This window comes from Rhinatrema bivittatum, chromosome 1 (assembly GCF_901001135.1).
Source record: "Rhinatrema bivittatum chromosome 1, aRhiBiv1.1, whole genome shotgun sequence".
NCBI classification, from domain to species: Eukaryota; Metazoa; Chordata; class Amphibia; order Gymnophiona; family Rhinatrematidae; genus Rhinatrema; species Rhinatrema bivittatum.
Genome location: NC_042615.1, coordinates 156,977,949 through 157,003,763, shown reverse-complemented (window position 1 = coordinate 157,003,763; position 25,815 = coordinate 156,977,949). Strand labels below are relative to the sequence as shown.

Genomic DNA, 25,815 nt, shown 5'->3' with positions numbered 1-25,815 from the left:
AACACTTGGATTTTGTGTGTGTGTGTGAGAACAAAGGAATTGGGCGGAGCTAACAAGCAGGTGGAGAGAAGATGCTAAAAATGACCATTAGCCTTACTGGCTAGCAAGGCACACACTTTGTAGCCTGGCTTCAAATATGGGTGCCCTGTTATATGTAATCAAGACTCTGCCCCTCTAACAGGAAAATATTCTTGGTGTCAGAATATGCACCTGATAAAGCCCTCTTCTACAAACACCTATTTCTTATGTCTTGTCATTATTCTCCTTGTTCCACTGCCTCTGAGAGGTGAACCCAGGAACAAGATAATCCTGAGAAAGGGATGAGGGAAGACCGTCAGGGATCAAAATTCTTATACCAATTGACTGGATTGGCTAAAGTTATATAGAAAAGCAAGGTAAAACAAGAATCCTGAATCTTGAAGCCACTGGCTCTGGGTTCTGCTTCTGCCAGAACAAGAGGCCATGGCATGAAGCTCCAGCAGGGGCAGATTCAGAAGCAACAATGGAAAATATTTCTGCATAGAAAGGATGGTGGATGCACCCAACGGGGGTGGTGAGAACAAAAACAGTAACAAAATCGGAGAAAGCCTGAGATAAGCATAGCAGGAATCCAAGTTAGTTATTTATAAAGATTTATATTCTGCTACTTTTGATGCACTCGCTCAGCGCGGATTACAGGATAAAACATGCATAAGTAACACAAATCTAAACACCACAAATAAAACAGACGTTCCAGTTAATTAAAAGCGTCCATAGAAACGCGAGACACTTCCTAGAAATTTTTAAATCACTCTGCTGCCGAATGCCAATCGATAAGACTGTTCCACAGAGTTGGTACCAAATTTGAAAAGGCTCTAAAAGTTGGGTCTCGGGGAGCTGAAGTTGCAGGAACAGCCAGTTAATGCATTCTCGCTGAGCGTCCCAGCACACACCACTGAAGCTTTTGAACTAAAGAGCAGACACCTTCGGAATGCATCATCTTACGGGCCCAGCACTAATAATTTGAATCTAGCTCTCCATCCATAACAGGCAACCAATGCAATTCTAAAAATATAGGGGTAACATGACGACTGATGCCCACCCTGCTTAACAACCTTGCTGCATGTGAATCAAACTGCTGGGGAGGCCATCCGTTGCAATAGCCTAAATGACCTGAAGTACAGTTCTAAATAATTCTTAGTCAGCAAATGCTTTAGTGGTTTTAGTAATTTGAATTTATAGAATGCTATTTCACCCCACCTGCTGCATGTGGGGCTTCATGGTCAAACAAGAGTCCAGGATAACTCCAAGGCTCTTAATCTCACAAAGAATAGGCAAAGCAACTTCGCCAACCAAAAGCGAGGCACCACTGAGATTCGGTACCAGCTTGCCAACCACACAAGTTCTGTTTTCTGCACATTTAATGAGAGACCATGTGCAGTTAACCAATTCTTTAACCTCGTCATACACGTTTCAAACAGTATTTTAGGAAATACATTATTTTCATTACAAATTTTTTTAATTTAGATTTAGATTTTTTATATTCCGCTTTTCGCACTTTGTTCAGCGCTTCAAAGTGGATTACATTCAGGTACTGTAGGTATTTCCCTATCCACAGAGGGCTTATAATCTAAGAGGGTCATTTATCAAAGTGCTATATGGCGTTTTCACTTGCGAAAAGCACCTTTAACGCATGCGAAAACACCATAACGCATGGTGCGATGCAATTTAGGAAAAGGGGAGGAGTTTGGGGTAGGATTTCTGGCCATGTGGGCTGGCTTCGCAATTTGCAAAGCCCTATTGCACAGCTTTAACTACACCTTTTTGATTTACGTTAAGCCCTGCAATATGGCTTTATTGCACTTTGTGATGTTTGTATTCTAAGCTGCTAGCCTAGCAACACGGTGGGGGGGGGGGGGGGGGGGGGAGGGAGAGAGAGAGAGAGAGAGACTAGCTATAAAGCCCTCATACTAGGTAGGTATTTATACCCGTATATGAGGCCCACCTAGCTACTTGAGGTGTAGGTATAGGTATTAGTGTAGGGGTTAGGGGTGCACTGTTCTGTTCGACATACGAACAGAACAGTGCTCTCTTATGAAGATCTGATGACCTTCGGAGTGAGGAAACTCACCTGAAGATGAGATTTGTGCAATGTTCTCTCAACCTAACTTGATGGACTCTCTACCTGGGTAACATCTAGCTAGGTGGAGAGAAAATTGCACAAATCTCATCTTCGGGTGAGTTTCCTCACTCCGAAAGTCATCAAATCTTCACAAGAGTGCACTGTTCTGTTTGTACGTCACACTCTGAATGTCAAAGTGGGCCCTAAACCCCTACAGTAATACCTACACCTCACCTCGAGTAGCTAGGTGGGCCTCATTATAGAGGTATAAATACCTACCTAGTATGAGGGCCTTATAGTTAAGTCTCTCTCTCTCTTTCTCTCTCCCCCCCCCCCCCCCCCCCCCCCCGTGTTGCTAGGCTAGCAGCTTAGAACACAAACATCACAAAGTGCAATAAAGCCATATTGCGGGGCTTAATGTAAATCAAAAAGGTGTAGTTAAAGCTGTGCAATAGGGCTTTGCAAATTGCAAAGCCAGCCCATTTGGCCAGAAATCCTGCCCCAAACTCCTCTCCTTTTCCTAATTTGCATCGCACCATGCGTTATGGTGTTTTCGCATGCGTTAAAGGTGCTAGTATGAGGGCCTTATAGCTAGGTGCTCTCTCTCTCCCCCCTCCTCCCCCCCCAGTGGTTGTAGGTAGGAAATACAATTCTGGCACTTATCGCAAAGTGCAAAAAAGTTATCACAGTTTGCACTAATACCTATGCGAAGCGCTAAGATAGCACACTTTGCAATAAACAGCCTATTACCATAAAACATGCCCCTTTTCCTATCACATGTGATATTTAGTGCATTTTGATAAACCCAGGCCTAAGTTTGTACCTTTACAGGGAATAAAAAACTGGATGTCGGCATAAATAAAATATAAACCCCCAACTTAAGAACAAAATCCCAGAGGGCCTAGATAGACATTCAAAAGTACCGAGCACAATGCTGAACCCTGAGGAACCCCTGATGTTATTGGGTGTCAGGGAGAACAAACGCCTCCCAGGCAAACCTGCTGCTTTTCCTCCTGTAAATAGGATATAAACCAAGATAATACCCTACCCTCACATCCAATATAATTGAACCGATCAACTAAAAAGCCATGAGGAATGGTATCAAAAATGGTGGAGATATCAAGGTGAGCCAAGGCATCCCTCTGCCAATGCTTGCTAAGCAACAGTATAAGCAATCCAGGAGAAAATGGTATTAAGAACTCAATGCTATGTCCTTTTCAAAAGCCAAGCTGCTGGCTATCCAATACAACAGGGGTTGGCAGCCTATGGTATGCGTGCCATGAATGGCACACGAGGGCAGCGGTGGCACAGCACTGAATAGATTCCAGCTGCCAGCACTATCCAAGCATCAAGCAAGTAGCTTGCTACGGGTTGCATTACTCCCCACCCTCCCAGCAGCAGGCGTCGCGTTTAACTGTACGTCACGTCAAGCTGCTGCGGAGCCGGTCTTGCAGCACCTTTCGTGAGACCGGCCCCCGTGGCAGCGGGAGATGATATTTGGCTAAACACGACTCTTGCTGCCGCTCACCCCATGATCTGGCAGACTGCCGCAAGGTCCATCCCGTGGTGGCGGCAGAAGACAGAGAGGACCCGTGGGGTGGGAGAGATTTGTGAAAAGGGTTGGGGGGAGATCCGGGAAAGAATGGTGGTGAGAGAGAGACTTTTTGGGTGGAGAGGTTTGGAGGGAGAGAGAGAGAGACTAGTGGGAGGGTGGCTGGGGGGCGCAGGGAAAGAGTGAGGTAGGTGAGGACAGAGTGGAGGTTCCTAAAACGTTTGGATATTGAAAAGGGGTTCACTGCACCCAAAGCAGTTGGGGACCCGTGGTCTATGGCATTGTACCAGGAATAAAACTGGGCAGACCCACATGGGCTTAACAGTACTTATCTGCCACCCTACTTTATGTTCCGAAAACACAAGCGTTTAATACCTCTTCACACTCATATATCCATCAGAATGTGGCTCACCACTAACTTAACAATGAGAGGGTCTGTTCGTAAACAGACACTACGCAGAAATAAAATGTCAACAAAAGTGTTGTAGATGATGCCTATTCGTTGCCTTAACTTAATCCATTTCTGACTAGCTTTCAAGAGCTACACTGCCTGCATCAGGTCAAAGCAAAATAAGCAAGCTAATGCAAGGGATGAAGTTGCCTGAGCCCACAGCTTTATAAACTGACACTAGAATTTATTAGGACCAGTAAATAGAACAAAAAAAAAAGCTACTCTCATTCTATGGAATGGGCGAATTCCCAAGTCGCATAGCCTGGGGCCAGTTAAACTAACTGAACACTGGGCCAGATCACAAAGCCAAAATGCAAATACTTGTGCTGTTCATTGGGATTGAGGGGAGGGTGGAAGGAGCTCAAGAATCAATGCAGATACATTTGCAACAGCAATTGGAGGACGGTGATTTTGTATTGCCATTATCTCACAGTTTAAAACGTTATTGGACCAGGCTGGTCCCGGGAGCAGGAAAGCTGAAGCAATTTTATATCTCTGGTTATGTGCCAGATAGTCAAGCAAATTCCTAGATATAAATATTTTTTTTTTTTTACACAGTGTCCTTTCCTACAGAGCCAGAACAGGAGAATTCTAATAAAAATTCATTCTGGCAGCAAACTCAGTATGCCGTTTTCTACAGGGCTTTATTATTAGATGAAGCAGACTTTCATAAACTGCAGTTTAGAGTTCTAGTGGCCATATTGGTCCTGGAGAAACCCAGAGTCTTTGTAGATTTTGAAACCTTTCAAGGACCAACAGAAGAGATTTGGATCTGAAGAGGGCTGTGCACCCCACAGTTTCTTTGGTTGGGCCAGGAAAAGGGTATCCCCCAAAGCACAACCGACTCTAATAAACTGCAATTTAAGAGCTAAAATACTTCTGGGGAAACAGAACTCTGCCCCAGGCTGTACTAAGGAAAAAACGCTCTGGTTGCTGCAATCCAAGTCCTGAGGCCAGATGGCAGCGAGGGGGCTCGCATACAAATTTTATGCTAAAGAGATCGAGCCCACTCCTGGGCAGCGGTTTTCAACCCAGTTTTCGGGAGCACCCTAACTAATCTGTTTTCCAGACTATCCACAGTAAATACACATGAGCTATATCTGTATGTGTCAAAGGTTCTCAGACCCAGTATATGGAAATCTATATATATATATATCAGTTAGAGTGCTCCTGAAGAGAAGGCTGAGAGTCAGGATCCCATTATCAAAAGGAAGAAAGGGGAAAAGCATTGCTTAGCAATGGTGCCACTCCAGCAGGCGAGAGAGAAACAGATGGCTGAACAGAAGCCACAAATAAAGATGAAAAACGTGTCGTTAGGAAGAACCGGTGCCACACTCGTTTACTTTGGTGGCGCACTTCTAACGTAGAAGGCTAATTAGGCCCAATATGTTTTGGCACACGTGGACTTCCTCTGTGGATACACACACTACTGTGCTCTATCCCAAGGCATCAGCTGAGTCTGGGAAAACATTCAGGGACAGCATTATCACTCATATGCAGTAACCACAGTAAAAATACAAAACTTTAACCTTAGGATGTGAAAAGAAAAACCACTGAGGAAAACAAACATCTAATTTCACATGCCATAACAGTACACGTGCCACACAAACTGTAGCATGGCCATCCTTATTCCATGGTCCAGCCATCTATCCTGATGCAATCCACAGGGCAATAACGCCTGGACAGCGGTTATAAAACCAAACCTCAGCTTCTCCGGATGGCAATGGGTGAAGTTTGCAAAATGGCTCCATGGAAGTAATCTTGTGAATCTTTTGGCAAAACTGATCCTGGATAAGGAAAGATACTGCAAAACAAACTCTTCAATTTCCGCACTGATGCAACATGTTGAGCTTAAGACCAGAAACACCTACTTCAAGATGAATCCAAAAGCCAACACAATGTTCAACCAACTCCAGACACTTCAAAGTATTACATTAAAAAGATATTAATACCCCAGGTCACAATTATCTAGTAGAACATATAAGGCCAAATTTTCAAAACCCTGCGCGCTCCGAAATGGGGGCTATGCGCACGGCCGGGCCAAGCGCACACCGAGCACGTTTTCAAAATGGCCCGGCCACGTGCGTATCTCCCGGTATGTGCTGAAGTGCCGGGGTTTTGAAAAGGGACAAGCCGGGGCATGGGTCTGGGTAGGGGTGGGACAGGAGCTGGCCGGGAAGGCAGCCATTGGGCCCTGTCCCAGGGACGCGCGCGCCAGCAGCTGGCCAGTACGCGGAATTAACTCCTGCTCAGAGGAACCGATAAGTTCACGAACAAGAAAAATAAGGGTAGAGAGGGTTAGTTTAGGGGTCGGGGAGGAGAGGGGAAAAGGGAGGTAGAGTAGGTCGGGGATTAGGGAAAGTTCCCTCCCAGTCTGCTTCTTAATTGGAGCGGACTGGAAGGGAACTGGGCAAAGGCCAAATTGCATTGCCACACGTACTTTAAAAAATTCTCCCCCGCGCGCGCAAGTCGCGACTCGCCCGTACATGCACGTGCTGGTATTAAAATTAGACGCGCATGTGTGCAGGGGTATCGTATTTTATAACATGTGCGTGGTGCTGCGTGCATGTTATAAAATCGGCGTGTCCATGTGCCTGCGCCAGGAACTGTGTGCGCATCGACGCGCGCGCAGGTTTTAAAATCTACCTCACAGAGAATTACACCAGCTCTCAGAGGGCACATCTGATGAACGTGACTATCAGACACACCTTAAAATTAAACTTTCAGCAACAGACCCGTCATTTTCATCGATCTTATTTTCACTTCCACTCAATCTGGTCAAGCTTTCATTTTCCAAAGGCAAATCTGGACTGGAATGGAACTGGGAAAGCTCTACTCGCGTTGCCGCGAGTCGCCTTTTAAAATTTTCCTCCCCCCCCCGCACGCGGAGGCCACCCACCCGTACATACGCACATGGACATTAAAATCTGGCAAACATGTCTGCACGGGAAACGTATTTTATAACAGATGTGTGCATGTTATAAAATCGGCGCGACCATGTGCAGCCCTGGGAACTGCACGCACATGGACGCGTGCCCGCGGCTTTGAAAATCCGGCCTTTACGTTTTAAGAAAATAGTGCCAGCATTGTTGTGTTTAAAGACTGTTGCTGTGGTCTGGCCAACACCTGGGCAAAATAAATGCATTCGCGAGCAATATGGGCAATTACAGCTGGCAGGTGCTCATTCCAGGCAATATTCCCTCTCACACTTCCTGAAACTTTAGCACATTGTATTACAGAGCTATATTAATACTACAAGACAGATAAACCATATATTCCTTCCAGAACTCTCCCCTCCCCTCACAAGTCCTCATACATAAAGTCCAGTCTCCATTATCCACTTCCACCAACAGGCAGACCTTAAGGGTTTTTCACTGTGATACTGGGACGTCTGGAGTCCTTTTGCTCCATCGCTTATATTTTCATCCTTCTTAAAGCATTTTGCTTCCTGAAAACCTACCACCAATGAGAGACCCTGAATGCCTTTGGTTTTGTTTTCCCATATTCATGCGTCTCATGTACTACAGATAGGTATCAAGTTATAGTTGCAGGCCATTCAGTGACACTTACATGCAGCAAAACGATCACAGTGATCATTTTAGCTCAATTCTAAATGAATGCAGCTTTGAGTCTGGGGGACAGGCCCTACATCTTGAAAAAAGACTTAACTTGTTCACCGTGGTGGTGTTTCATTTGAAACCACTTTAGGGCAGACTAGACTGGCCTCTCATGGTCGTCATCGGCCATCAGATTGTGTTTGCGCGTGTTAGACTCTCTCCTATAACCACATCTGAAAAAATAGCAGCAAATCTCTTACTTAAGAATTTGTTTTAAATGTGGAGACTAAAAGGAGGGTGTCTTTCCCTACAGCTGGGACTCTGCATGAAGTGTAAGGTGGTGACAGTGGTATTGTGCAAATAAAAGAAATGTAAGGTTTTCATCTTGAAGTCGTATTACCTATTTCAATTGTTACAGAGAGCCATTTTGTTTATTAGTGATGCCAATATTTCATCCCTCATCAGTGTAAGAGCATCACACCATCACCTTTTACTTTTGCTCATGCTACTTTCTATCTGAAAAGATAAACTCTTGTTCCATTGAGAATACACCGACGGGAGACAAAAGTATGGCAGCGATGACATCACTTGAAAACCACATTTGTCTCCTTGTCTGATGAACTGAATAGAACATGAATAGGAAACTAAAAGTAGTTACCATTTTCCAAAAAGAGTCCTAAACGCTTTATCAGTATGTGTAACAGCAAAGTTATCCTAGAGATGCAGAGAACATTTTCAGACTCCTGATCCATAGACGTTTGGGTTTCAGGTTTTGCAAGCAGCTTAATTTGGTGCACTTCTTTGCATCCACTTCTCCGCTGCAAATTTCTCTTTTTTTTTGTCCCTGCCTCCCTAAGGACATGCCTAGGCCATTTATAGTAACAAAGTAACTGTCACCAGATAGAGGCCCATTGGCTCGCTGAGTCACCCTGGATCCTGCTAAAACTCCCATCCCGTGACCGTATACCACCCCACTGGGTTTCTGGCCCAAGCATGAGTGAGTTCCGTCATCCTTTTGGTTGCTACTGCCTCCATTGGTAGGTGAATCCAGGCATCCACTCTTTCTGTAAAGTACTTCCTCACATTTCCTCTGATTTCCCTCCTCCCAACTTCTGATCAGAACCCCCTTGCTCTTTCAGCATTGTGTTTTCATTTAAAAACCAATTTTCTCTTGTACATTATGGAAGCTTGCCAGATGTGTCAACATTTCTGTCTTTTCCCTTCTTTCTAGCGAGTCCATGTGGAACTCCTTCAGCCTCTCTGTGTTTTGTGTTGTGCACCATTTTGGTAACCCTCCTCCATCCTTTCAATGTCCTCCCAAAGGCTTGGCCTGCAGTACTGAAATGGTTTTCCTCTATGGGTTCTCGGCAACCCCCAATGCAAGGGCGCTAGCACCTTCCCTTTCCTGCGGGTTTGTTACGTCTCCGTATGCACCACAGCCAGCGAATAGGGTATTAGCCTTTCCTGCTGCTTTTAGTACACTGATGGGGTTGCCATTCCCTTTCAATTTGTAGTTCTCACCCTGTAACTCCTACACACCTACTTCACCTCCCTTTGACACAACATGATGGAATCCTTAAACACTAGCGGCCCTACCACAATGCGAGCTTCTCTTCAGAGGACTGACATTACAAACCCCTTTCAAATGCAGAGGAATAGCTTCTGCTTCCAAACCCCCACCCAAAAAAAAAATGGTTCTGCTTAAGTAGTGTTGATGTGAGTAGACAGAAAAGGAACACAAAGTAAATTATAAATTCCTATTATATTTGGCAATTCAGCCTCACAATCTTTCCGCAAGACAGAAACACACACTCTTTTCTACCATACGCTAGTGTTCACCTTTAAAAGCAATTTGTCAGGTCAACAGAAAGTCTCGTTTTAACTTCATAAAAGCCTGACCAGAAATCTTTTAGCAGTGTTGTAAACTGGGCTGGCGTTTAACTGCTGGCATTTATTCTCGGCTCAGTGTGAACAAAGTACTGGGAAGCATCAATCACCTAAGAAGTACATTGACACCAGCACCCAGGACCCCTGCAGTCCTGTGTTTGCAAACTAGAAATGAAGGAAGCACTGTTTGATGGCTTTGTAGTGCCACATTCTTGAGCTGCAACAACTGTATAGGTTAGTGTTCTAGTCAGCATGCACAGAGTGAATGCCCAGCCGTACATCACAGCTAAGAAAAGGTGATTTGCAGGGCAGCGACTGTAGGATTTATGCCTGAAGCCATTGCAAAGAACGCAAGGTTCAGATTTAACAGGTCCCTGATCACCATGCCCTGGTACAATCCAAGAACCCACACACCAGACGACTCACTGCGATCACATGCTTCAGGGGATTTTACAATCGACACAGAGAAGCACGCCTGGCTAATCAATGTCATCGCACTGCCAAGGTAAAAGTCCTGACCTTACTTTAGGAAAAGTTTGATACCCATCACCGCTTGTGCACGGAAATCAAACCATTTTGTTTTTCCAATAGGAGCACATCTACCTATGTCATAAATATTATGCTTTTTACTATAGCTCTATTTGAACAGAATACGACAACAATCAGAGATAATGGGGTAGATTTTAAAAGAAGCGCGATCAGCCTACTTTTGCTTGCGCATCAGACTCAAGCAAAAGTACGCTGGATTTTAGTAGATACGCGCGGAGCCGCGCGTATCCACTAAAATCCTGGATCGGCGCGCGCAAGGCTATCGATTTTGTATAGCCTGCGCGCGCCGAGCCGCGCTGCCTCCCCCCGTTCCCTCCAAGGCCGCTCCGAAATCGGAGCGGCCTCGGAGGGAACTTTCCTTTGCCCTCCCCTCACCTTACCCTCCCTTCCCCTACCTAACCCACCCACCCGGCCCTGTCTACACACCCCCCCTTACCTTTGTCGGGGGATTTACGCCTCCCGGAGGGAGACGTAAATCCCCGCGCGCCAGCGGGCCTGCTGCGCGCCGGGCCGCGACCTGGGGGCGGGTACGGAGGGCGCGGCCACGCCCCCGGACCGCCCCGGGCTGTAGCCACGCCCCCCGTACCCGCCCCCAAAACGCTGCCGACACGCCCCCGAAACGCCGCGACGACCGGGCCCGCCCCCAACACGCCCCCGACACGCCCCCCTCCGAAAACCCCGGGACGTACGCGAGTCCCGGGGTCTGCGCGCGCCGGTAGGCCTATGTAAAATAGGCTTACCGGCGCGCAGGGCCCTGCTCGCGTAAATCCGGGCGGATTTACGCGAGCAGGGCTCTTAAAATCCGCCCCAATATGTTTTCACAATACTTCTGTGCATTTTAAGGCGAATTTTAAAAGCTTTATTTGTGCAGAAGTTGGGCTGTGTGCGCCGTGCAGATTTTAAAAAGCATGGGAATATGTGCATATCTCCTTGTATATGCGCTTTTTTTTTTTTTTACAAAAAAGGGGTGGAGTGTGCATGTGGTCTGGACAGGACATGGGCATTCCAGGAAATATGAATGATAGCAGTGCGTAAGTATTTACACGCACCAGTGTGAGCCAGGGTTCCTATCCGTGTAAATTTACTTCTGTTATGGATGGCGTGTAACTAATAAAACAAAAAAACAAAAAAAAAAAACCAAGGCAAGGTTTTAAGGGTTAGGGCTAAAAGGGAGGCTTATTAATTAGGGTGTTTAGGAGGTCCTGTCCTTTAACCGGGCGAATTGGGAATGGATTGAGGAAGCTGGTAATTGTATCGCTTCACACGGCTACCAAAATCCCCTTACTTACGCGAAGGAGGCAGTATTTGCGTCCATATAAAAGTGTGTGCACATGTACGCGTGTACAGCCTATTTTATATCGCATGCGCATATACGTGTGCATGTTATAAAATGGCCGTGTCCATTAGCACGAGCCAGCACGTACGCATAAACCTGCGCCGGTATGAAAGTTATCCTCTTTATGTATGTCGTTTGCTACAGGCATGGTATTAGTCTCTATGCATGAAGAGTCTGTTTTCAGTGCCCGGCTATGACTACAGATCAATAACCCGTCCTTAAGTACTAGGAGGGATGGAAGATCACCCGCTTTACATTCCTCATGTACAAATTCCTTTTTACCTGTTCAGTGATAGTTATAAAAGGAAATCAAGCTGTCTCCTCATCCCCCACCCTCTGCTCATACAGTTCCTTCTTTGATCACAGTTTCATGCTCAGAGTGTTCGCATTAAAACCTGAATTTAAAAGGAGCGCTTCCCCTGGCTGGCAGCCAGCTCAGAAAAATTTAAATCTCCACCACAGAGGAGAACAGTGGGCTGAGAGATCCTAGGAAGAACGAATTAGACTCCGCACTACAGCCATGGCTGCTATGACCCCAAAACCTTGAGATTTATGGATCACCGGGCTCTACATCTTTACAAAATAAACAAATAAATATAATAGCCCTTTGCATGCCTTTGCTTCCAAGCAGGATAAAAAACTAAGGGGCCGATGCAATAAGACGTGCGCTCAAAATGGGCAATCGTATTGAGTGCCCGTTGTCCTAATGCGCGCGTAGCCACATTCCCCGTGCGCCCGATGCAGTATTTAAGTGAGAGGAAAATTGGGGCAGTGTAAATGGCAGCACGCTAAGGCAGAACCTGTATGTCTCTGATGCTCAAAGGTTTAATGCATCCGGCGCCCAGGAACGTCCGTTCTGATCGCATTTCTTTGGACAGTCAAGATGTCGATAAACCACTTTGGATTCACTCTCACGGTTCAGAAATATAATGAAAACCCCTGAATGCCCCAGTGACCCCCTAAGTCAGGGCTGGTGTGAGATTTTTTTTTTCTGCCCTAGCAACTGTGAAAATATTTTGCCTATCTCCACCGCTGCCCCCCCTCCCCCTCCACTCTTTCCCACAATATTCCCCCCTCCCCCTTCACCTGCTGTTCCGGAGCGGCCGAAGTGAATGCTGGAGCCTGGGGGGTGGGGAGGGCCCCAAGGTGCTACCACCGAACAGCAGCATTAACTGGTTTGGGACAGCAAGTTGAAAAGGGGGGGGGGAGGGAGTGGAGGCAAACATCTGGTGGAGCCTCTCTAGTTTATTTATTATTTATTTATTTATTGGGTTTTATATACCGGGGTTCCTGTATGGGATACAGATCACCTCGGTTTACAGTGAACGGTAAACTTTGCTCATGAGCTGTACATAGACCATTGATTATGGGCTATACATAGAACAGTAGATAACAATGGAAAACAAGAACAGTAGAAAAAACTTCGCTCGTAGGCGATGCCAATATAGAGGTAACGGGACTTGGCACAAACTGGTACAAAGGGTACATTAACTTCGCTGTGCATAGAGCACTATGGTCTGTACATACAGCAATATGGGCTAAAGCAGTAGGGAAACTATGTATGCAGGGGAGGCAGGGAAAAGAAGGGGAGGGGCACGGCAATTAATAAACAGTCCAAGGCAGAGATTAGGTATCAGGGAAAGCTTGGGTGAAGAGCCAAGTCTTCAGTTTTTTTTTGAAAGTTGGGTGGCATGGTTCCAGTCGAAGGTCAGGTGGGAGAGCGTTCCATTGATGCGGACCTGCTGTAGATAGGGCTCGCCTCCTTCTTGAAGTTTTCGCTGGAGGGGCATACAGTGTGCCTTTGTATGTGGATCTGATGGGTCTGGCTGATGTGTGTGGTCTTAATTGGATGCTTAGCGAGAGTGGGGCGAGGTTGTACGTCGCTTTGTGAATGATTGTGAGAACTTTGAAAAGGATTCTAAACTTGACAGGCAGCCAGTGCAGGGAACGTAAGATCGGGGTGATGTGGTCTCTTTTTTTTAGAGTTGGTGAGGATTCTCGCAGCGGCATTCTGTACCATCTGAAGTGGTTTGATGGAGTTAGCTGGGATACCAAGCAGGAGTGAGTTACAGTAATCAATCTTTGATAGAATGATAGATTGTAACACCAGGCGGAAATTGTTGAAATGAAGCAGGGGTTTAAGGTTTCTGATGACTTGCAATTTATGAAAGCATTCCTTTGTGGTGTTGTTTATAAATTTTTTTAGATTAAGTTGGTTGTCTAGCCAGGTTCCTAGATCCTTGACGGCGGACGAAGGGTTGAAGTTAGTAGTTGTAGGTTGCACGGAGCTTGGAGGGTTGAGCCGGGTAGCGGTGTCATCCTGTGATATGATGAGCATCTCAGTTTTATTGGAGTTAAGAACTAGGTTAAGACTGGATAGTAGGTCCTTGATTGATTGTAGACACACATTCCAATGAGACAGGGTTTTATGAAGGGACTCTGTGATGGGGATGAGTATTTGGACATCATCCGCGTAAAGGTAGTGAGTTAGCTTAAGATCGGTAAGTAGCTGACAAAGCGGGAGAAGGTATATATTGAACAGAGTTGGAGAGAGGGAGGAACCTTGGGGGACTCCTTGCTCAGAGAGTATAGGTGGGGAGTCTTTATGGTTTATCCTCACTTTGAAGAACCTGTTGTCTAAGAAGGACCTGAACCAGCTGAGGGCGGGACCTTTGATACCTATGTTTGCTAGACGTTCCAAGAGAATTGCGTGTTTGACCATGTCAAAGGCTGCGGATAGATCTAACAAAATGAGTAGGTAGGATTGACAATTTTTAAGGTTCAGTAGAATGGTGTCTGTAAGTGATAGGAGGAGGGATTCAGTGTTCCGAGTTTTACGGAATCTGTATTGCGTCGGGGCCAGTATGTTGTTTTCCTCCAGGTACTCTGAGAGCTGTTTGTTCACTATTTTCTCCATCAATTTGGTAATCAACGGAAGACTGGCTATGGGACGGAAGTTGGCTGGGTCCGTAGGTGGTAAGTTTGGGTTTTTTAATAGAGGTTTAAGAATTGAAAGCTTTAGCTGGTTTGGTACTAGGCCCTGGGTTAGAGAGATATTTATGATATCTGCGATAGGTTTGGAAATAGTGTTCCTGACGGAGATGAGGAGGTTTGTAGGTAAGGGGTCCAACGGGTGGGAGGATGGTTTGAGGTTCTTGAGGAAATTTTCTATCTCGAGGAATGAGGTGGGCTCGAATGCTTCCAGACTTGTGGTTGGATGAGGTAGGGTCACAAGAGCCGAAAGAGGCGGAAGACTGAGTGTGGAGAGAGGATCAGTCAGGGTGGTGATCTTTTTCTTGAAGTAGTTGGCCAGTTCGCTTGCTTTGTTGAGAGCTTGGTTGTCTGGGATGGTAGGGGGGGGGTGGTTTGGTGAGTGTTGATACAAAGGAAAAAAGAGCCCTGGAATCAAAGATGAAGTTGTGGATTTTTTTTAGAATAGAAGTCTTTTTTTGTTCTGAGGATAGTGTGTCTGTAACTGTTGAGGAAGGATTTGTAGGTAGCTTGTGTCGTGGTGGAAGGGTTTTTTCTCCAGCTTTGTTCTTTTTTTCTTAGTTCTTGTTTGAGCGCTTTCAGCTCTGGCGTGAACCAGGGTTTCCTGTTTTCTATGGCCGGTTGAAGAACTTTAGAGGCGGATGGGCAAATTTGGTCCGCAATCTTGCTGGTGATATTGAACCAGGAAGAGGTAGCGGTGCTTGCATCTGAGAGGTCCAAGTGTGTTAATTCCTTGGAGAGATGCTCGCTGAGTAGTTCTGGTGGGCACAGTTTCTTATATTGGATGGTGGTTTTAGGGTATGTGATAGGCGGTTGCTCTTTGATTTCTAGTGATCCGACCAGGGACTGGGGAGCAGGTGGAATTGGAGATAGTGGTGATACTGTCATTTATGAAGATTAGGTCCAGCGTGTGGCCTGCTTTATGCGTAGGGCTGTTTATGATTTGTGAGAAGCCCAGGTGACTAAGTGAGGAGAGGAAGGTTTCACAATTATGGGATTGTGGAGAGGCGTCCACATGTAAATTAAAGTCTCCCAGGATTACGGATGGTTTGTTGGCGTTAAAATGTTTGGTTATGAGTTCGATCAACGTTGAGGGGTCTGCTTCTAGGGTTCCTGGAGGGGAGTATATGAGGCCGATTTGAAGATGTAGTGATTTGAAGATGGAGAATTTGAGCTTTGTAGTTGAGATAGTATTTTGTAGGGTTAGCCCAAAACCTTTTTTAGCAGCTAAAAGGAGGCCTCCGCCTCTTTTTTTAGGTCTTGGGACTGAGAAGAAGTCGTAGGATTGAGTGGGAAGTTGATTCAGTAGCACAGTGTCGGTGGGTTTGAGCCACGTTTCTGTGATTGCACAGATGTCAGGGTGAATATCAATCAAGTAGTCGTGAAGAATGTGGGTTTTTTTGGAGAGCGATTGTGCGTTGAAAAGGGTTAGCATGAAAAGAGAAAGGCCCAGAAATTGGGTGATGGGAGTGATCATAATAGGGATTAGTCTTTGAGGACTTGGCTTTCAAATGCATTCTGAAATTGTTCCTGATAATAGGAATAGCGAATGGGAGCATTCTCTTAGTTCCTGGGTCTAGGAATTCACTGAAGCAGCAGATGAAGGGAAGAAATGGGAGGAATTGAGAAATGTAAGGGATGCCTGGTGGCTGTCGAGACTAGGTCAGGGAGGGAAGGATAGGAGGGCAGCACTATGGTGTTGCACTAAGGGGCGCACAAAGGGGCCTGCCCCTTTGTTGCGCTCCTTTGGCACGCGACGCTCGACGCCTAGGAGCCGCGAAGAATTTAAAGGCCAATCGGGGCTGTCCCCCGATTGGCTGGTCGGCGTGGGCGTCGGATCGCTGGGTTGGCTGCAGGCGATGGAGGCGCTGTGATTGGCTGGCAGCGAAGGGAGGAGGAAGACCGGCTCGGCGGTGTCTGCGGTGGGAGGCAGGGGGGCTGCCTCGTGGTCGGCGTTGGAGGCGGTCGCGGTAAGTGAAAAATTATCAGGCCTTACCCCGGCGGGTCTCCGGCGTCGATCGCGCAGGCCCTGCACTGCTCGAAGGCTCCGTTTCCTCCTGCCGTGTGGGTCTGGAAAGGGCCCACACGGCAGGTGCTTGTGCTGCATCTGGTGGGTTACTCCAGCCCTGGCCCTGGTTAAGCATTATCCACTGTCCAAATATGAATACTACCAAATGAACAACGCGCTATTACCCCTTATTCAGTAAGGGGTAATAGCGCGTCCAAAATGCGCATCCAACCCCCCCGAACCTAATAGCACCCGCAACATGCAAATGCATGTTGATGGCCCTATTAGGTATTCCCGTGCGATACAGTAAGTAAAATGTGCAGTCATGCCGCACATTTTACTTTAAGAAATTAGCGCCTACCCAAAGGTAGGCGCTAATTTCTCTGGGCACTGGGAAAGTGCACAGAAAAGCAGTAAAAACTGCTTTTCTGTGCACCCTCCAACTTAATATCATGGCGATATTAAGTCAGAGGTCCCGAAAGTTAAAAAAAAGTAAAAAAAAAATTTTACATGGGCCCGCGGCTCGAAAACCGGATGCTCAATTTTGCCGGCGTCTGGTTTCTGAACCCGTGGCTGTCAGCGGGCTCGAGAACCGACGACGCCAAAATTGAGCTTCGGCTGTCAAACCCGCTGACAGCCGCCGCTCCTGTCAAAAAGGAGGTGCTAGGGACGCGCTAGTGTCCCTAGCGCCTCTTTTTACCGCCAGCCCTAATTTTAATAAATTAAAATACTGAATCGCGCGCACAGGAGAGTGGCCTGGGCGCTCGCCTGCTCTCCCGCGATTTTACTGTATCGGCCCGCAAGTTAGGTAATACATTGTAATTAAAGCCAACAGCTCACCTCCCCTTTTCTAAATGCTAGTGTCAGCAAATTTGATCCAATCCAAACACATTTTTGGCTTAATCAGAGCTTAATTCTAGGTTGAGGATTTTTTTTTTTCTCTTATTATTATTTTGGCCCTGGCAGTTTCCTCCTGCATCTTAAGGCCTCCAGCACCATCACAATCAGGGCTGGGATCCTGGCACCAGGATGCTCATATCATAAAATTCTGACCCCCCTGAATGAAAAGCCTATTTTCAGCTGAAAATATTACCTAAATTTCGGCTCCTAAAACCTGGGCCCTCTTATCCATTCCATTTCATTTCATGTTTATTAAATCTTGAAGTGTGCACCAAACGGTTTCAATACATACCACGTTACCATGCACTGAAAAAAATATTAGTGTGCACTACTTTAAAATGAAAAATGTTAATGAAAATAAGAAACAAAATGAAATATAACCCCCGCAAAAAACAATGAAACGTCCTCCCTTCCAAACAAACTAATATGTTTTGGCTGCACATTAACAGGGTGGCAGCACTGCCCCTCCCTTTTCTCTCTTTCTTGCACCAGATTTTCTATTAATCATCAGGAATAGCAGCGATTCACTCTTTGGGGTATTAAATCAATGAAATGGTGATAAAGGATTTATTACCAAAATCCGCTAACATTATTGCTATAATTAGTAAAATGTAATTGCAAGTCAACAACATGCAATGTTTAATGCAGCAATATTTCTTTGAATAAAACACTCTACAAGCCCATGACTGGGAAATAATGATGCAAATCTGAGCCTATTGCAGATTTCTGTGTACGAACGAATGAAAATATCAGGCAAAATGGAGGGATGTGCTGTCATTTGTTTCATTTCGTGTACACTAAATCATTTAGCATTTCATTTATGGGTGATTTGGTGATAGCCCACATAGGGCAGTAGTCCATGGGTAGAAACTGCATGAAAACGTCAGTCAGTCCTGATTTTCAAAGTGGACTTCCATGCCTTGAAAATTAGCAAGTATATGCGGAACTCTGCATGGCACCCAGGCACCCATTTACCCTGGCTTGGGAGCAGGTAGAAATGTGTACAAGTACAATGATGCCCATTTTTTCAAAAATCTGAAGTTTGTGCGGAACCGGTTTCCCTGCTCCCAACTGCGGCCCTGGGAATACTATTCTATATTATACATAAAAGTACACACATAATCGCTCTTATATGAGCAACCCCTGGGGCAATTTTTTCAAAGTCCATTTACATATATATAAAAATGTGTTTTATCTGCTTACATATTTTTCAGAATTAGGCCTTAAATGTTTTAGTGCACATTAAAATCTTTAATGCACACTAAACATTTTAATATACACCAAAACCATTCTAGTGTGTGTTAAAAAAATCTACATGCACTAAAATTAAACAACAAAATGAAAAAAAAAAACCAACTCAGAAATGAAACATTTTTTTGTCTTGACATTCCTAGCAAAATGTAGGCTGCAACCCGGTGAAATCTGGCATTCCGGAGGAGCTATTCAGTGAACTGTGATAAAAAAAAAATGCAAGTGGCTTTTGGAGCTTAATACCAGATCCAGTCTAGTGTTATGTGTACAACTACCAGGGGTGTTCTTAGGCCACAGCAGAGTTTTTAAAAGCACGGATGCTGCATTTCTGAAGACTCAGGAGATGCAGACTAGGATAGGCTGAGGGACAGAGAGCATTTCAAAGAGAGGAAGAGACAATAAAGAGAGTGGGAACACTAGGGAGCTAGAAGGGCAGAGATGGAGGAGAAAAGGTGCGATAAAACCTAGAATTTTGATCTAATGAGCATTTTCAAGCCAGTGTGCTGGGAAAGTTGCACAAAACACACAGTAATGCAGGTTTCCCTGTGTTGTACACAGTACCTTCAGTTCTGGGGCTTTCTAGACAGTCATGTTGCATCTTTTTCAATTTGAAATCATATCCCTTGGAAAAACTCCCCAAACAAGGTTGCAAAATGGGTATACAAAATAAGTTCACTATATCACAATGGGAAAATACTTATACTAAAATTATGCAAATGTACCAAATGCTGCTACTCGTATCATTTATCACATTCCCAAAACTCTTCAGAACAATTTTGTTGCAATTTTTAAATATTGTCCCACAGCAAATAAGTTCAGGCCTACATGGGTTTGGACCTCGTTAATATTATTTCTGTATTGAGGGCGACTCTACTTATCGCAAACACTTGTTACAGTTTTGCATTTATCTTCTTGCAAGGAAGTTTCCTTTTCCCTGTTGCAGTTATTGCAACCCAAGGCCAGGTACAGGAAATACCAAAAATTAATATATAAGTGCAATATTTATGACATGATACCTAAGCGTCAGCATCAGAAAAGTGTATGCAAATGAAGGGGCTAATATTCAGTTGCTGAATGGCTAGTTAAGTTAGTGCCACTGAATATACCCGGGCTATCTTGAAAGTTAGCTGGATGGGTATATATGGCTAACAATAGACCTGCCTACAGCGTGGCCATAGTTAGCCGGTTAGGTTCTCGCCCCAGGAGCGCCCCAACATATCTGGATAAATTCTAGCCAGATAAGTCACTGAATAGCACAGCTAAGATATTTAGACAGATAACTTTTCAGTTATCTTTCTAAATGGCTTTTGAATATTAATCCCTAACATGTTTGGATGAATTATCCCTGAATAGATAATGCTTAATGAAAACGCCAGGCTTATAGCAATTCTTAGCAATTGTTCATAAAAGGACCAGGGCTTTGAAAAAAATGATTTTGGGAAGGGGAATTTTTTTATTAAATTAAAAAAAAAAAAGAAAGAAAGAAAAAGACATGGAGCGCAAAGGTTATCCACTGATCATGATGAAATCAAGTCCATGTTTATTCAGACTTCATCCCAATAGCTGCTGCCTGTAGCCCAAAACCCAAGGTCTCAATTGGGTTCACAGCATGTAACTTTACATCTTTTCATTCAATCTTTAAATCTTTTCATTCAATTAAATCTTTTCATTCAATTAAAAATATGCTTGCTTTGCAAGTGCTAAGCAGGAGCAAATGAGTACATTCAAAATGCTTGTGGCTTTCATAAAATTTGACTTGGCCAAATCTTGGCATGGATCATGCGGAACAACGTTTTGGATGAGCATCAAAAGGCAGAGAAGGGGGCTGGAAACGGATGAAATCGCTAACAAAATGACAACTTTATATTCACATGCAATAGAAAATGTTGACACCGTAACAGAAATTAAGACAAGCTTCAGCTAACAAAAAATTGCCCAAAACACGTAGTACAGACTTGGTTATTTCAAAAAGCAGGGCTGCCACCGAGTTTTACCCTTCTGCTTCTAATGTAAGCATTCCTGTAATAAGAGTCTGCTGTGAAAACATTCATTGGAGGATTCCTTACGGTGGTGCAGCCCACATGCCATGCCAGATCCTCCAGAGAAACGTTCATGAACATGGGGACCGGGATCAAACTGCCTGCACAGATTTTAGCCATGCAGTTTGCACCTAAGGAAAAAGTACCTGCATAAATCTGTGTCTGCTTTCTCTGCGAGTACTTTTTCCGGTCAAAACCTTCCCTTGAAAATACTTCTACACTGTGCAGGTAAAATTATGCATGTTATTAATCAAAAGTATATCATTTTACCAGCTTTGAGGGTGGGCAGTATTCAAAGATCCCATTTCCCTGGGTAAAATGCCGATTTGCTCATGGAAAACACATTGAACATTGCCCTCTTAGGGCCTCATTTTCTAAAGTATCGCAGGCCTGCGATACTTTAGAAGATGAGGGGCGGGGGGCCGAAATGGGGGGCGGGCCTGTGCTAGCCGGCAGCGATCGCACCGTCGCGGTGCGATCGCTGCCGGTTTCGCACCCAATAGCGCCACCATAGGAGGTGTAGCTATTGGGAGCGAAATAGGCAGCGAAAAGTCACCTACCTTTTCGCTGTCCGCGGCGTCGGCGCAGAGTCGGCCCCGGTGACGCCCCGACTCCTCCTCTTCCAAGGCCGTCTCCGCCCCCGACTCCGCCCCCATCCTGGTATCGCACGAGATAAGGGACTTTTCGCGTGCGAAAGGTCCCTTATCTCGTGCGAGCGGCTTAGAAAATGAGGCCCTAAGTCTACAAAACAGGAAACAAATAACTTTCTCCTGAAGGTCATAAATACAAGTAAACCTACTTGGAATTCAGTAAAAAGCCTTTTAATTTTTTTTCTTTGCTAAAGACATAAAGAAAACATTAAGAGAGAGCCATGTCCGTCTGTCCACAGTCTCAAGCAGTCAGAAGCAGGGGCTGAGCAAACAAGAATGCACTGGGATATTCGGTGCACTCCAACAAGGAGCCAGCCTTTCCCAACGTGTATGTCCTCTAAAACGACTTTTACAGACACTTGGTAGAAGGCACTTTTAGTGTTCCTCTTAGCCATGTCAAGAGGTCCCTGTAGATGCAGACACTGCTAAGGAGCAACGGCCGCAATATAATTTGATTAGAGGGCAAAATGTGAAATGGACGAATTTTCTTCGGTGAACTGAGCACCCGCATGTTTTATTCATGTCCCCTTAAGATCTCTCGGCTTCCCTGCACTTCAAATCGTGCGTACTGTTTTGAAATATCCTTTCAAAAAAAAAGAACCAAAAAGACAAGCACATAGTATTGCATAGTTTTGTCCTTGAGTGGCGCTCCTGTCAGGTAGGACACACTAGGAGGGTCGGGCACTGCAGAGATACCTGACACCTGCAGGGTAGTCAGCGTGCGGATTTGTTTTATGCTCATCTGACCGAGTGCAGAGTATGTTTGATATTGCTGAAAATATACACAAAATGTTCCCCGAATAACCAGCACATCTAAGGTCTTTTCTAGCAAACTATGGTTCACTTCAGTTCTGCTCACCCTGAAGCCTCACCCTGAAGCCAGGCAATGTACAAATTCTATTCCACCAATGTCACATTGAAGCAAATTTTTCCACATAAACTAAAGGGAGGCCAGCACAATGCCTCAGGGAGGAGAAGAATGGCACACAAGGGAAGAGTCAGATGGCAGCCAACAGAAATTAAGGAGGACAAAACAGGCTTTTCCTCTCACCTTAAATAACCTTACAACAGGCAGTGAAGCGAGAGAACGAGAGAGAACAGGATAGAATGCACCTGAGAACAGTATACAACACCCAAATGCCTTATAAATACCCCCTGCACTTCTGTCTCCCACACAGATGGCGAAGGAGAAGAAACGGCCGGGCAGACAGACAACAGCATAAAGCAACTTTTTTCTTTTAAGACACAGAAAAAGCCACACAGCTCAGAGGGTGAGAGATCATGAAGACACCCCCCCCCCCCCCCACCACCACCACACACACACACACACTACATGCTCATAATTTACCCTGCAGGAGGCTCCTGCCACGGAGCCCCCATCATAGGCTTTCAGAGATATGAGAGAGCTCGCGGAACTCACCGGCCATTGTCCCGGCCCACTCCCCACACACGGATGCTGACGATGGGCTGCGAGTGCAGGACGGTGCGGTCCATGGGGTCCACCAGGTTCAGCGTGTCATTCTCCAATATCAGGTACATGTCCTTCCCCTGCAGGTCAACCACAGGGAAGTCAGATCCAGAGAGTGTGCTCTCCCCCACATTCCCAAGGAATTAATAGCACATCCTACTTTATTAGCACAGTGGGTTTTAAGGGGGTGGGAAATGAAGGGAGGACGCCAGTGAAAAAAGCCAACACGGGAAACTGTAGAACAGAGAAATGTAATGCATTCACAGGCTTCAAAATGCTTGACATATCCACTAGCGGATGTGACTGGGGGGAAGCTTAACTCTGTCTGGTTCATAAGGAAACGACTGGCCAAACTGTATGAGAGGCTTTTGGGCTTCCTAAATCAAGTTCCAAAAATAACTGATCTACGATCAAATCAAATCAATCACTCAGCCAGCCTGGCACAGCGATAAAAGGAAGTTAAGTTTTGTCACAGTATGGCATTCATCACTGCACTGTGGGCACAAGAAAATAACTTTTATAGTCATGGCACAAAAGAGTCACTCACAGATGAGAGTGCAGACACGCAATCTACAGTTTCTGGACCCTGCGCATGTAAATCACTGCCAGCTTATAAACAACAACTTCCCACTTGAATTGATAAGCTTCACGACAATTCAGTGTGTGTCTTCAGCATCGCAAGAGAAAATTAGGTGCATCTTATTTGCTGTATGCTGCTCACATACAATAACTAAGAAGACCAAGATTAAAACAAAAGATTTAGGTACGTTTCATTTTTTTTTTAAACGATTTGAATATTTTTCAAGCACTGATAAAACTCAGTAAGATATTCCTAGCTCTCCCTGTCTGTCCGTGCCCCCAGGTTGGGTGCCATAATATCTTATGAGAAAAAGTATCTATCCTGGCCTGCCGCTCTGCCACTGGAAGGGTCCCGTTCTGCCCGTCTGTAGATAAGCTCCCCGCGGGATATGACGGGATCACATCTGGGTGCCAAGCATTGCCTAATGTTCTGTGTTCAACAAAGAGTGCTGTTTAGCCTTCAGCAAAAGCATTTGTTCACTTGTTGTGGATGTTCGTCAGCTTCTTGAAATTACTATTCCAGTCTGATACAGTGTGAAACACAGATCCCCTTACCCTTAGCTGCAGTCTTTGTGAGAAAGCCGAGGCTATAAAATGCTGAGGCTACGCTAAAAGTAGCGTAAAGTCCCGATCACCCACGGTGAAATCCTTCACATTTAGAAGCAGTACTTGCGCTCCCTTGATGCCTCTAACTGGATTACATTCAGGCTCCACTTGACTACATAAAATAGAAGATATCAAAGCCATTGCATGGAACTTGGAAAAGGATCTCATCAGAATGTGTGTTGAGCTGCTGTCAGCTCCCTGGGCAGCCTTGCTTTCCCTTTCTTTGTATCAGACCTAAAACAGTGCTGGGGTTTCCAGCTGGATGTGGCTTGATTCGGAGACGAGAATCGTGCAAACTCGTAACATCTGAGTGCGCGTGGTAAGACTGTAACTGTGTGCCCTTTAACTGTCAGTTTCATATGTGGTTGCTAGTAAGGATAGCTCATATTGCGCGATTGCTGTGGTGCCAGCTAGGGACTTTAAAGTCTGGTAAAGATCTTCAGTCCACTCCCAATATAACACTCTGCTCTCAGCAAAGCACCAAGGCAACTGCAAATGCAACCCACTCACACCCTGGACCTTAAGAGTATCCCAGCGCAATATTCATACGATTTGACTGTTTGGCAAGCAGATGGTTCCCAAACCAGTTCTTAAGAGACCCCAACCCCTGGCAGATCAGGTTATGCATTCGATATGTACAAAAGTTTAGGCTCCATGGTCAAATTGTCCTTCATCAAATCACTAAAAGGTGAATTTTAAAAGCCTGGCGCACGCCAAAACCAGGATATATGTGCAAATATGTCGCGCACCAAGCAGGTTTTAAAAGGCGCCTGTGTAGGCACTGCCTCCCGCTATGTGCACAAATGAAAAGTTCTGGAAAAGGGGCGTGGTCTGGGCAGGGCACGAGTGTTCCTGAAACTTGCGGGTAAATGCTTTCGTGCACAGGCGTGCACTGGGGGTCTCCTTCTGCTATGGAGGATGTGTAAGTAATAAAGAAAAATAGATAGATCGGCAGGGTTTTAAAGGTAGGAGCTAACAAGGGATATGGGAGGGGGAGGGGCGGTTTTCCCAGTTCGCCCTTATCTGGGCGAACTGGGAAAACTGGAAATAGCCTCGGCGCGCGCGCGTCTACTAAAATCCCCCCCATTTAGGCGGCAGAAGCGGCCTTGGTGCGCGCCTGTTTCAAGGTTTACCGACACTGTGAACAGCCGCTGACACAACCTCTACATAGCACAAAGTTAAACACGACATCTTTGTGCCATGTTTAATGCGTAATCACTGTCTGCAGTTTTTACAGATTCAAAATAAGATGACAGTGAATCTGGCAGACACAAAATCTTTGCGCCCTTTCAGTCAGTGTGCGTAACCTTTGGCAGAAACAACAGTGTCCAGACTTTACCTGCAGCCAGCTAAAAGTCTTTCTGTTCTTGCTTTTGGAATTTTTTTTCCCCCACTCTTCCTTGCAGAAGAAATATTCTTGGGTGGCTTTGCATGCCTTGCACCTTTACGATCTCTCCATAGAATTTTAATAATATTTACGTCTGGGGACTGGGAAGGCCATAAAACCTTCATTTTTTTTTTTCCCTGCAAGTACTTCATGGTTGATTTTGAGGTATATTTCAGATCATTGTCTTGCTGAAATAGCCAACCTCTCTTCAGCTTCAATTTCTTCACGGACTGTGGGCCATTAGGTTTTAGTAATACACCACGAAAAGTGCAGAAAGAAGGTTGCATAGTCCGACCTTCTTTCTGCACTTTTCGTGATGTATTACTGATTGATTTTGAGTGCGGCCATTGCTCTAGTGGATTGTTACATTAGGTTTTAGGACATGTTGATATTTATTTGATATTTAGTCAGTCCTTGGTGCAGGTCTCCTGGTGAAGATCCGCTTCGATACATTGGTGTCGGCACTTGCTATGCTGTGAACACATTCTTCAGTTGTTGGATTC

The 25,815-nt window shown here is 45.3% G+C and overlaps 1 protein-coding gene across 8 annotated transcripts in view; it reads right to left on the bottom strand.

Moving 5' to 3' along the window:
* Window positions 1–25,815, bottom strand: part of APBB2 (amyloid beta precursor protein binding family B member 2) — a 681,814-nt gene that overhangs the window by 163,811 nt on the left and 492,188 nt on the right. For all 8 annotated transcript variants that reach the window (XM_029588914.1, XM_029588877.1, XM_029588923.1 and 5 more), the window contains one exon: window positions 22,693–22,820. In XM_029588914.1, coding sequence (XP_029444774.1) covers window positions 22,693–22,820 — 128 coding nt within the window. The remainder of the gene's footprint in view (window positions 1–22,692; window positions 22,821–25,815) is intronic.